Source organism: Cyprinus carpio, chromosome A18, assembly GCF_018340385.1.
Source record: "Cyprinus carpio isolate SPL01 chromosome A18, ASM1834038v1, whole genome shotgun sequence".
In the NCBI taxonomy this organism is placed as follows: Eukaryota; Metazoa; Chordata; class Actinopteri; order Cypriniformes; family Cyprinidae; genus Cyprinus; species Cyprinus carpio.
The window spans coordinates 7509155-7522826 of record NC_056589.1 but is presented as its reverse complement, the minus strand read 5'-3'; the positions used below and the strand labels follow the sequence as shown (position 1 = coordinate 7522826).

Below are 13672 nucleotides of genomic sequence, written 5' to 3'. Positions count from 1 at the left end.
ATATTATTACAATTTGAATATAGTAAAAGTCTATTTATTTCTTTGATGTCAAAGCTGAATTTTCATCTGCCAGTACTCCAGTCTTCATTGTCATGTGATCATTCAGAAATCATAATATGCTGATTTTCTGCTTAAGAAACATGTCTTATTTTATTCAGCAAGGACACATGAAAATGACCAAAAGTGACAGACATTTATAATGCTGCAAAAGTTTCTATTTCTATTTCAAATAAATGTTGTTCCTTTGAAACTTCCATTCATAAAATAATTCTAAAAAATGCATTGTTTGCTATAAAAATATTAAGCAGCAAAAACAATGTTTTCAACATTGATAATAACAAGAAACATTAATAACAATTGAGCACCAATAATAATTTATAAAAAAGCACCAAATCAGCATATTAGAATGATTTCTAAAAGATCACGTGACACTGATAAATGGAGTATTGCCAGGAATAAATTACATTTTAAAATAAATATTAAAATAGAAAACAGTTATTTTAAATTGTAATAATATTTCATAATACTATTTATCATATACTACATAATAATTGTTTTTACTATATTTTTGAGTAGAAGACTTTTTCAAAAATAAAAGAACCTTAATTATTCCAAACTTTTAACCGACAGTGTAATAATAATAATAATAATAATAATAATAATAATAATAATAATAATAATAATAATAATAATAAATACTTTAAAAGATAAAAACTTTTTTATCAAAGAGCTGAAAAACAAATTGCAAGCTTTTCAGTGCATGGAGCTGGCTTTGTTAAAATGAGGAAAATAACTGGGAATGTCTGTACATAGTCCTCCAATGTATTCAGAAGAAGGAGATGGCTTTCCCGGGAAAAACTGTCCAGAAGGAGATGTTTTGGAGAGGTACGATTCCTCCTGCGACCAGGGTGACAGTCCCGCTGTGTGAGGCACCTGATGAGAGTAAAAGTAACTGGACTGATTGGAGAGTACATTAAAAGGGCAGGGCGCAGAGAAAGGCAGAGGCACAGAGGCAGATGTTTCATAACCCATTCCATAATAAGTTGCCTCTTGGCTGGACGGGAGAAGGAGTCTTTCCGCTGCGGGACCGACCGAGCTCAAGTGGCGCGAGCTTTGGGACAGAACCGACGCGGCGTAGTTGTTGTGGTTTGTTGTGGTGTTCGGGTGGGTTTGGTTGAGGGTCACGAAAGGCGGGACGGGCCAGTAAAACGACCCTGCGAACGCAAGTCCGGCGGTGGTGGAGGTGGAGGTCAGCCGCGCGCCTCTCTTCATGGCCAGCTTGACTCGGGACGCCGCGGTAGACCGGCGCCTGAGTTTCCCGGTGGTTCCACCGATGAACACATCATCACTGGATGGGTCCAGCATCCAGTAGTTGCCTTTTCCAGGGTCATCGTAGTGGCGCGGGACCTTGACGAAGCACTTGTTAAGGCTCAGGTTGTGTCGGATGGAGTTCTGCCAGCCCTGCCGGTTTTCTCGGTAGTACGGGAAGTTGCCCATGATGAACTCATAGATGCCGTTGAGGGTGAGCCGTCGCTCCGGACTCTGGCGGATGGCCATCATGATAAGCGCGTTATAACTGAACGGAGGCTTATCGGGTTTACTCTTCTTCTCCTCTCCATCAGTTCCTTCACACTTTGGCTCTCCAGCTGCCTCTTTTTTACCCCGTCCGGTCGCTAATTCTTTCCGCTCTCGAATCGGCTTGTCTTTTCCGTCATTTGACTGAATGGAGCGCGCGGGAGGCTTCGCGGCGCGGGAGCGCGGTGCTTCGGGCGCGGCGGTAGCGTCGGTTCTCGCGCGCTCGTGTCGGAGCAGTAAGCTGCTGATGCTGAATGAGGACTTGTGGAAAAAACCCACGGGGGCTTTTAGTTCCTCCATGTTTAACAATACAAAGACGCTTCCAAAGGTGTCCAACAGAACTTAAAAGTTCAAGCAAAGTGGCACCAAAAGCCCCAGAAAATGCCCGTTCATTCTTCAAAAACACTCGATAAAAAAAATAAATAAATAAATAAAGAGCTGATGAGTTTCCAGCACAGCCAATCTCTCTGACTGATCGATGAACTCGAAGGCTCAATTATAACTCTTCGGAAGCCGTTGAAACTCAAGCCTCTCACCTGAGACCGCCCTTCTGTTTACACATTCATCTGACTGAACGCCTGTCAGAAACTAGTGAGGCAAAAAGACCTTATGCTAAGGAGTTCCGATATACGACAACACTTGGAGATGAGTAAACAAACAGTTTAGGATGGACATGAACCCTAATCTCCGGAGGATGCATAAAGGGAGCGTGTCGTGCACATATTGGGCAAAATATCCAGTAGGCTATAGGCCTAGATACAGCTGAAGGAGTGTTGAAACACATCTATAACTGCAGCGCTTCTTGCGCTATGTGCTTCAGACTTTGATATAATTTATTTGTCTGCTTCAAATGAACGTTGTTTTGAAATCTACTTCCTAAACTGTAAATGAACGTCAGACAGAGAGTACTGTTGTTACACAATCTATCCCGTCGTCAGAGTTAGAAAACACGCGTTTAAATTTTGCGTATGAAATTAGCCTACTGTAGAAATTAAATTTAGTTTTATGTTAAAATACATGAAAGGCCGATATTTTATATCAAATTAAATCCCTATTCAGATGATAGCTACCAGTCATTTTTTTTCATACATTAACTTAACTGTAATTTAAATTATCATATGTGAGAAAGATGTGAGATTTGAAGAAATTGCAAATTAGTTCTTGTTATGTAATTCATAATCCTTAATTTTTGGATTCTGTGCTTGCATCTACTCCTATGGTCACCATGCTCATTTGTAACTGGTTAAACTAACCCTAACTGATGGCTTTTAGTGCCATTATGTAGAGTGACAATTTCCAGTTTTTTAAATATGTGTATTAGTTGACGATATATATATATATATATATATATATATATATATATATATATAATATGGAGTATATATATATATATATAATAAAAATGGTAGCACTTTATTTTACAGTCCTGTTCCTCATGTACATACTATGTAGGCCTACTTATTATTGTAATTACAATAACTGTGTAATAACTAGGTACTAACCCTGAACCTACCCCTAAACCTAACCCTACCCCATGTAGTTACCTTGTATTGTTAGTACTATGTACTTTAAATACAACTGTAAGTACACTATATGTACAAGTACACGTACTATAAAATAAAGTGCTACCATATAAACTAATAAAATAGAATAGTAAACGTGCAATGACTAAACAGACAGATAAAGTAAAATAATTATATTTATATTATTGAATATTACTATGTAAAATTAGGTGAAAGAAAATACAATAGGTGAAACAGTAACAATAAATATGAGTTTAATGATTTAAAAACACAGACACAAAGACGATCATTGACTCATGCCTCATGAAATGACATTGATGCACAACATCAAATAGACATGTCACTGGGACAAAAAGGCTTCAAAAATAGACAGCCATATTTGCATACCTTTTAATTTTTTAGGATATATGACATCCTCACCTAATGGGCCCCACCTGAGTACTATTTTATTGCACACTACTGTACAGTCCATATGAACTATGTGAGGTTTTTTGTGGAGAAGTGATAAATTCTAACTTAACTGTGATTTAGGAGATTTCAAGAAGCCTAATCTTTAAAGAAATCATCTGTAAAATATATCCTCATCCATAAATCATAAAGGACTGTTAATACGATTTCTATTATAATTTGTATCCAATCTTAAAGAAATGATGAATCCTCTTACTGGATAAACAGAATTTTCTATTTTTCATAATTTAATTCCCCAGTAGGACTCTTAATTATGGCCTTTAGGATTGGTTCCAAATTTTGATAAAAATCAATCCATCAGTATAGTACTTTAGGAGATTTTAATCAGGGGTTTTAACAAGGCACACAAGACTGTTACATGTAATTTTAGAGCAAAAATAAACCTATCATACATTTTCACATTCACACATTGCTACACACACAGCAGGGATTTAATGCAACGAGTGCACAGAAAAGAGTTCATTTTGTAACTGGTCTCTTAGTTTTGGTAGTAGAGCATATAAATGTTCCCCCGGACACTCAGTTTTTGCCACGTCTCTGTGTCCCACAAGCACAAAATTGGGCTGTACATGACCGTGAAGCACTCCGATGTGTAGCAATCTCAGCAGAGCAGACAGTGATGCAGAACTGGGCATTTCATCTACAGACAAACAGAAATTGTCTTTATAATGTGTGTATTTTTGTTCATTTGTATTGTATAGTTTGCTTCATTGCCAAAGTACAATTAAATTCTTATGCACGATCTCTATTTCTATTTACAAACCCACTAAACATCACAACCGAACAATAAATAATACATAGTGTGAATGTACAATAATTAAAACATGAAATTTAATGTGATTATAGAGGTAGATGCGTTCTCACAGTTGAAGTTGCCCATGAAGGCGATGCCAACAGAATTGAAATTGTGTTCCTTTGCATGGGCCCCTACAATCCCCCCCCATCCTCGCCCTTCATACACCATCCCATCTCCAGAGATCAGAAAGCTGGAGGAAGACAGACAGAGTGGATGTGTAATGTGTAAATTGGAGTCAGTCTTGTTATGTCAGCAGAATTTAAATAGGACAAAACATGACTTTTTGTAAAAAGAAGAAAATATGTGATTATTAATAAATAAATAAAACACCTTTAGACTCAGTCTTGATGATCTACAGGAGACTTATTGTTTTGTTTTTTCTTCACATGACAACAATGGCTTCCTATGTTGGTTACACCTCATGACTTTCATCTGTTTTAAGCCTTTTAAGTCATAACTGTTTTTTTTTTTATATTTATAATATTTTAAAACAACTGCTTTTGTTTAGCTTTTATTTGTTTCAAAAGTAAGCCAAATAATAATAAATACATTATTCCAATATTAGGCTACTTAAAGAATTAGTCTATCAATGAGACTTTTTTCTTTTTACAGTAACACCACCTAGACATTTGTGTTTTTTTTTTTTTTTAAAATGAAATAGAAAACATCCTTCAAGTAGGTTTTATTCAGTTGTTTAAATCGTATTTGTATTTTTATTAACTAAGCAAAGAGCAATATCATTCATTTTTAAGAAAGTTTATCTACAAGCATTTCCGCAAAATAATTACAAAATATAAAAAGCTTAATTACACTGTGATATAAGCTAAAGAACGGTCAGATAGGCTATTAAATATAGTGTGTATCTTACTTGTAACCGATATCGTCGAAGCCCCTCTCTTGTATGTGCATGTGTTGGATGTGAGCGAGCTGAGGGACGCTTTCTCGCGGATGCGCGCAGAACCGGAGCGCTGTGTGGTGAATGATCACAGTCTGTGCGGGACTCTTCATCTCGGTCCTGTCCCGAGGTTCCACGGCGTTCCAAGCACGACGACACACTACAGCCACTGCGAAACAACAGTGCGATCAGATAAACATGCTAGAAATGTCACATACTATGCGCTCGATCGCTTGTGGACGGTGGCTTTTACCTGCGTTCATATCCACGGGCTCTCCAGGTGTGTGTCCGTCCATATCCACAGCGAATGTACATGATTGTAAGCTGACACGTTTAATAGCCCTGAATGACTGACTGGGAGGGACAAATATGTTGAGCTTCCGCATACTGTACTTTCCTGTCTCGTGCAGAAATCCAGGTCGTGAGTCCGACAGGCAGATATGAAGAAATTCTAGTCTGCACGGGCTTTTTATAGTGTGGATCTTTGGGCTTGTGCTTCCTTTACTTTGCTGTATGGTATTTTACCATTGCAAAAATAACAGAAGTAGGCTAACAGCTTGGCAGAGTTGCTTAACATAAAAAGAGGCAGTCACTTGCATTGCAGAACCACTTCTCAAAAGTCAAACTGTGTGATTATTCTCTTGTTGATGATAAATGATTTTGTACTGTGACTGAGCCAGAGGCACGATGCGGTATCACAGCCTTACAGCATGATTGCCAGGGTGAAATAGTTTTATAACAAGACATTAACAGGCAACAGAGTATCTTACGTCTGAGAAACATTATGTAATTACGGCTAAAAAACTCTGGGCTCTAAGAATAACGAGGTTTGCTGTCAAGCAACAGACTGAAAGCCGGCCAGGAGCAGCTTACATGAGTGGAGCAGAGCGACAGTTTTAAAGAATTCCGCAATCTCTCAAGCAGGGACGTGCACAGACATTTTGAGAGGCAGGGGCTCAAGTGGGAAAAGGGCACTTCTCATATTTATTTTCAATTTGTTCTAAATAAAACATTATATTAGGGATGTGCGATATTGTCTATATATATATATATATCTATATATATATATATATATATATATATATATATATATATATATATAAATAATATAAATAAATAAAAAATAAATATATATATATATATATATATATATATATATATATATATATATATATATATATATATATATATATATATATATGTGTGTGTATATACTTTTATAACGATAATTGGACAATATTTTGCTGAGTGTGTTATTGTGCTGATATCATACCGTGGACAGCTGACACTTAAAGTTTTTGATACTCTGGATATTCTATGTGGTGATCAGTTCAAATAGATTTTTTACCTTCTATGGGCATTTAACCTTTATTAAAGCCCTTCTTTCTAAAAGCGGCCTCTTTTCAGTCGAATTATTAAATTGTATCAGGAAATTAGAATAAGTCATTTGTGCTGTAACCAAGCAAATAAAATCGGTATTGACAAAAGGGAGTGTGGAGAAGAAAATACTTTAACCGTGAAACTAAAACTGCCAGTAGGTTGGTGGCAAGTCACTGTTAATAAGTGAGTCATTGCGACTGAACCGAATCGTTTAAACGGTTGATTTATTCAGGAACGAACACAAAAGCAGTCAATATTGGGTCTAAAACGTTAGTATCTTAATATTAAATTCCTGTTTATTGAACTTCTGTATAAAATCATGCTGTGGTCTGAATCGTTTGTATGTTAATATTAAATTCCTGTTTATTGAACTTCAAAGGGCGACCTGCGTATTCACGACATTCAAAACAAACACCTCTTCATAAGCTTCACACACAGCAAGGAGGGTGTTCTGGTGAACACCTCACTTAAATACTTCATCAGAGAACGGGGTTCACGCCAAGTAACTATTGTTCCTCTTTCAAGCCTCGTTTCGGGTGTCTCACTATGGGATATCTAACTCCGTGTGCCAGATAGCCTGTCACCGGTCTCCTGCCAGCCAAGACACTAATAGGGGCTGGTCAACACTTGAATCCAGCAGCTCAAAAGCGGCATGTGCAAGCGTTTGAGCGGCATCAGTTGCAGAACCTCGCCCGTGTGGGGTGAGGACCAGCTTCGCCGCTTCACCAGATATCTTGTAGCATTGACCCCCCTTGAGGGCCCATGTCGTGACATTCCTCTCGTTGAATGAGCACGTAAACCAGACGGAGGCGTAAGACCCTTACTGGAATATGCAAGAGAAATTGCCTCCACTATCCAGTGGGATAAACGCTGTTTAGTAATCGGATTCCCCATACGCGGCTTCGCCCAAGACACAAACAGCTGATCACTCTCTCTGAACACTTTAGTCCTCTCAGTGTAAATGCACAAAGCACGCACCGGACATAACGTATTCAAGCCTTTGCTGTTCTGCTGAAGCAAAAGGCGGTGGGTTTAAGCCTCTTAACTTGAGAGGAACAATAGAAATTAACTCCACTTTGGGCATAAAAACAGGATTAGGTTTCAAAAGCACCCCCGTCCCTTGGCATAAATTGCGTTACGACGCTGAATTCACAGAAAGATGCGGTGAATTTCACTTATGCGAAGCTTGAAGCCAAAGCTAACAGCACAGCGCGTCTTATAACGCACATAATTTCAGGTCAGCTTTGTCCAGTGGCTCAAATGGAGACACAGGAAAGCCCATCAAGCACCAGAACCAAATCCCATGATGGAGAGATCGGTTTTGAGACTGGCAAAGTGGCTGGACGCGCACCCTTCATAAACCGGGCATACCAAAGGGTGCTGCCCCACAGTTTTTGTTATCAAAACCTACATGACAGGCAGATATTGCGGCGGCAGAAAAACACCTTTATTGTTGAGAATGCCTTACCTGATCTATCATATCCTGCAGAAACGATAGGATAACTGCCACTGAACACTGAAAGGGGATTACGTGTTTAGCCGCGCACCAGCGCTCAAACACGCCCCATTTACATTCGTAGAGTGACCCGATTGTGGACAGGGCCCTGGAATTCTGTATAGTTCTGACGACACTGTCTGGCAGACCAGCTGCATTCATATTTAGCCACTCACTGGCCAGGCCCACAGTGCCAGGCGTTCTGGATGAGGATGAAATATCTCCCCCCCCCGCCTGTGACAGCAGATCCCTGCGCAGTGGCAGGGACCCGCTGGCTCTGCGTACAGCATATGTATGATCTCTCCGCCAGCCAAAATTTCGCCCGGCCACGCGCGGAGCCACCAGTATCATTCTCAGCCCCTCCTCCCTCCACTCTGTGAAGGGGCTGGAGATATCGCGCAATCGGTAGGGAGAACGCGTACAGGAGAACAGCGAGGCCACTTTCGTGCGCCAGTCGCGTCTATTCCTAGAAGTGGCGCTCTGATCCTTCAGAGAGAGAAGAACAGAGGGCACTGAGCATTGTCCTGTGACGCGAACAGATCCACTGTCGCTCTGCGGGAAAATGCTCCAAATTTGACCAACCACTTCCGTGTTCAGCTTCCACTCTCCATAAAGGGGATTTCCCCTGGACAGCATATCAGCACCCCGGTTCATTATGCCTTGTACGTGTGTCGCTCTCAGGGATAAAAGACTGGCATTGCTCCACAAAATCAGTTTGCGTGCCAACATGTGTAAAGGGACTGATCTGAGACCTCCCTGTCTGTTTATGTATGCCACAACTGTAGTGTTGTCCGTTCTCACGAGAACATGATGTCCCTTTCAGAAAAGGAAGAAAATGCTTTGCAGCGTTAGAAAGGCGGCCAGCATTTCAAATGTAGTTTATGTGACAGTGGCTCAGATGGGGACCCCATCTCCCGTTCACTGCCCTGCCCTCGTGAATGCCCCCCACAACCGGACAACAACGACGCGTCCGTCGTTATGGACCTTCCTGGTCTGGACACAAGCGCCCATCGTACCCCTTGTACCAGAAAGCACGGGCGCCGCCAGTGACGCAGTGCCAAGGCTGCGGCGGACGTCACTCTCACTCTCCTCCGGGAGTGCCGTAACGGGTCTAATCTCAGAGAAGCTACCCAGCGTTGAAACTCTCTCATAAATAGTCTGCCTAAGGGAATGACTATTAGAGTTTTGAGGCCATCAGACCTAATAGTCTGAGGCATGTGCTTGAAAAGAAACATTGTTCCCTTTCCGAAATTTGGCCAGGCATTTCGTAAAGTTTATTACTCTCTCTCTTCTGACAGTCAGGCTCTGAATGTCACTGAGTCCAGTAACAACCTCAGATACGTTATTGACTGTCTGGGAACTAAAAACACTCTTTTTCGGTGTTTAATTTTAATCCCAGTTTTTTGTAGATGTACTAGGAGCATGGCTGTGTGATCTCTCGCTTTGTGCTCTGATTGAGCCGTCACCAGCCAGTCGTCTATGTAAAGTAGCGAGGACGAATGCCTTTTTTCCCTGAAGCGGAGCTAGGGCCGCTTCTGTACATTTCACAAATACCCTCGGACTGAGAGATAGGCCGAAGGAAGGACTAGATATTCGTATGCCACGCCAAGGAATGCAAACCTCAGAAATTTCCTGTGGGGTGGATATATTTTTATGTGAAAATATGCATCTTTCAGGTCGATTGATGTAAACCAATCGCCTGGGCGCACCAGTTTCAGAAGTGTAGAATGGGTGAGCATTCTGAACTTGTACTTCCTTAGGTATTTGTTCAGTGCGCAGAGATCTAATATGGGGCGGAGAGCTCGAGTTCCTTTTTTCGGGACTAGGAAGTATCTCGAGTAAAACCCATTGTGACTTTCCTCGGGTGGGACCACTCTTATTGCCTTTTTGTTCAACAGTGAGGTAATCTCTTCCTGAAGAACATGTACTAATGCTCCCGCACCTGAGAATAAATGATTCCCTTGAACTGCGGGGGAGAAGTTGCAAACTGCAGTCTGTAACCGTTTTGTACTGTTCTCAGCACCCAACGAGACTGCGTGCATTCTCGGCAATAGTTTATTTGCAGCGTTCCGGCGCCATCGTATGGCCGAGTTGAAAACGGGTTTGTGGTCTGTACTGCGCATGCGCGAACACTTAGCGCTTGGACAGAGTTTATGTGGCTCACCACCTTCAGCGGAGCGATGACTCCACGAGGTGGTGTTACGCTGTGTTCTGACAAAGTGTTGTTGCAACATTTTTTGGGGCATTATGTTTTGCAACATTTGTGGGGGAAACAGTGAAAACTTTATTGAACTTTGAGCATGTAAAGTGCTTTGTGACTAGTGGGTGGGTGTACACCACTGCATCGTCTCTCGTTCTCTTCACTGCTCTGCATCCCCTGGACCAACTTGGCTCTGGTTTCCCCACAGAACATCTGTAAACAAACTGAACTCGTTTTCTGTTGAACGCTGAACAACTGAGGGTCGGGGACAAGCGAACGGGGGGCTGTGAGCCCCCTTCCCTCAGGAAGACCCCCCTCAAACGGCCTTTTTTCTTCCTCCTCATCACCTGGGTATGGTGGGTGAGGGGCCGGCTGGACCGTCTGAGCTGTCGCGGGCGGATAATTTTTTCTGGGCCAGGCGGGTTTCTGCTCTGGTGCGCCGCTCTGAACCGTTGTTGCATTCACACGCGGTCTCTGTCGCCTAGGAATGCGAAAAGCTGGGGGTGGGCGAGCTGTAGCCTGCGCAAACGTCTGCCGAGGAGGTGGCCACGGGGGGGCGCCGGTTGGCGTCTTTCTGGGCATGCAGAGCTGCAAGGCCTCATCATCCCTTTTCTTCTCCTCGCATCTCTTCTGCATCCGTGTCAGCGCCTGAACCGAAAATGCCTTCTGCGCGACGGACCGGTGCATCTAAGATGGCTTCCTTTTCTCTGTCGGAGAGATTCGCCAAATTAAGCCAGCGTCCTCTCTCCTGAATGACCATTGTGGCCATGGCCTTGCCCGCAGCCTGAACGGCACATCTCTGAAGACGGAGCGAGTGACAACACAGATTTCTTCCCACTGTGTCTGACTTGGGTGGCAGACACCTCGTCTTGTAGCATCCGCCTGGTATGCGGTGAGCAGAGAGATGGCGTTTTTTTCATGGCCCGGACTGAGAGAGCGACTGCTTTGTAAGCGCGCTCCGTCATGCTTGACTGGAAGCGGTCCGCTTTTTGATGGCAACGTTAGGGGTTTGCTAGCCGCCGCTCGCCTTGGATGCAGATGCGCTGCAACTAAAGGCTCCATGGGGGGCATGCGAAGAAGGCCTTTGCTTCTCCATACCGCCTCCACGTTCGAGCGCAGATCACCCCCCCGGGAGGGGCATTTTACATAGTAAAAGGGTTGTCCTTCCAGGTGACAGGAAACCTCTTCCAAAGCCTCTGGAAAGACTGGGAAAGGAGGTTGTCTCGCTGCCCGTTTAGCTCTTCGGCAAGCCGTCTTCCCCTCATAAACGCGACTTTGCAGTCTCAGCTAGTACGGGTCGGGCCACGGAATAGTGAGTTTCTCTGCAGCGCGTTTGCACACAGCTTTTTTCTTGCAGATCACACTAAGAAGCGCGAGAGGAGGTGCCCCGCCCGCCTCCTCCGTGGATCCCCGCCGTAGCGAGGGATTGTGCCGATTGCGCAGGGGGGGAGAAAAGGGGAATCCTCGAAATATTCCTCCTTTTCAGAGAGAAGGAAATCCGATTGCCCCTCTTCCTCAAACTCAAACGCGCCCTCCTCCGCGTTCCGTGCTGAGGAACACCGGCCAGAGGGGACGCATAATCCAGTTGTTCGCCCCACGATAGGGTTGCCGTGGCTGGGCAGCTCTACAGGAATGGGTACCTGAGGGGCGGAAACCCCGTAGCGGGACTAGCTTGGACATGAGCGGGGATCATGGCCAGACAAACAGCTAGCCTTTGGATGTGCTAACCTGCGACGGAGGCTCTTCATGGTGAAACGCGCGTCGCAGTGCTTCACAGGTCGGGATCCGATTTAAGGACTAATCACGAACGCCATTTGAGCATGTCTCACCCAGACATGCAGAGCAGACCTGGTGTGTGTGCTTTGCATGAGATCTTGTTCCCGCATGAGCAAAGCCGCGGATCTCCCTCGCTAGCTACGTTAGTCTGCATTGCTGCAGCCATAGTTTGCGGTACTGAATGACCCTAACAATGAGCTGGAATGCCGATTGAGGGGTAGGCGAAAGCGGCGTGGTGGCCAACAGATCGACTATAAGTCACAACAGTACCAGAATGATAAAGCCAGCAACCAGCGTGGAGACTATTTGATGGCTATCCGAGTTCGGTTAGGGCTTTTCTGGTGTGAAGCGAGAAGAGGTTTTTGAATGGCGTAATGACGTTGCTCGCATTCCCTCCATTTTATACCAAGAGGAGGGAGCCAATCCCTGACGCAAGTCATGACTGCCAGCAAATTGGGGCTGGCGTTCTGGTATTGGGTTCTGAGGAATACGCGGTGAGGTGAGCTAATTTTCATAGAATGAAGACCCAGGTAAACAATGAATTCATATATTTAAGTAAAGGGTGATATTTTAATAAGTGCTGCGGTTTCTTTACTTGTCGTGTTTTTGTATTTGCAATCAATACGGCCTGTGCGTAGTAACACTCTAATTTCGTTTGTTTCAAATCTAAAGTTACACGATTAAAACTGATCTTGAAAAACTGAGCTACACTCATTGCTACATAAAACTCTGTACAATGTTAAGTGGTCACAGTTGCCATGCGCTTAATGCCTCACGCGCATTTCATTTCTCCAATAAGGTTCTTATTTAGTTAATACATTAGTTTTAACATATATAAATAACATAAATAATAATGAAACAATATTTTCACAGCATTTATTAATTTTATTTCATGTTAATTTCAGGATTTACTTATGAATTATTAAAATCTCAAGTTGTGTTTGTAAACAGTAATGCAATGTGATCTTATTCCATAAAACAATGAATGATCTATTTTTATTAAACATTAACAAAGATGAATAAATTGTGTAATAAATGTAGTTCACTGTTCATTCAGTGTTTAGTTAATCACATTGTCTGTAACCAAATGACATCCTTATTGTTAAGTGTTACCATTAATATTTATCATCATACTGTTGAACTTGACAGTATTTTCTCTTTTCTTATTTCATAGGAGCTTCAAAGAGATGGAGAAAGCCAGAGTCTTGTGTCCTGCGTTTATCAGTATCCTTCATTGGGTGAAGAAAAAAACTCAATAAACAAATAAAAAAAAATAATTTGACTGATATCTTTTTTCTCCCCAAGGTTTCTATAGATACGTATCACGATATATCAATATTGTGAATTCTTATGGCCAAAATAACCGTGCTATGAAAAATCTAATATCGTGACAGCCCCTAATTTGAAAGATAATACAAAAAGGTAAACAATATGTCCCTAGTCATTTTTAAATATCTGTTTATTAACATACACATGTATAAATAGATGTACAGAATATATAAAATACTGCAGTGAAAGGTATGCTTTGCTGCCCTAATTATCAATAAAGATCATATTAACATAA

The 13672-nt window shown here is 42.3% G+C and overlaps 2 protein-coding genes across 2 annotated transcripts; both read right to left on the bottom strand.

Annotated features, from left to right (window-relative positions):
- Window positions 1-753: 753 nt before the first annotated feature.
- LOC122148664 (forkhead box protein G1-like) lies at window positions 754-2066 on the bottom strand. Its single transcript, XM_042775865.1, has one exon. It carries the CDS (start codon window positions 1873-1875, stop codon window positions 754-756), a length of 1122 nt encoding a protein of 373 aa, XP_042631799.1. The 5' UTR covers window positions 1876-2066.
- A 1806-nt stretch (window positions 2067-3872) lies between these two features.
- Window positions 3873-5726, bottom strand: LOC109087906 (peptidoglycan-recognition protein SC2). The gene is made up of 4 exons (XM_042775864.1): window positions 5511-5726; window positions 5231-5426; window positions 4431-4552; window positions 3873-4206 (listed from the first exon to the last, which is right to left on the bottom strand). Exons 1-4 carry the CDS (start codon window positions 5641-5643, stop codon window positions 3998-4000), a joined length of 660 nt encoding a protein of 219 aa, XP_042631798.1. The 5' UTR covers window positions 5644-5726; the 3' UTR covers window positions 3873-3997.
- Window positions 5727-13672: the final 7946 nt, after the last annotated feature.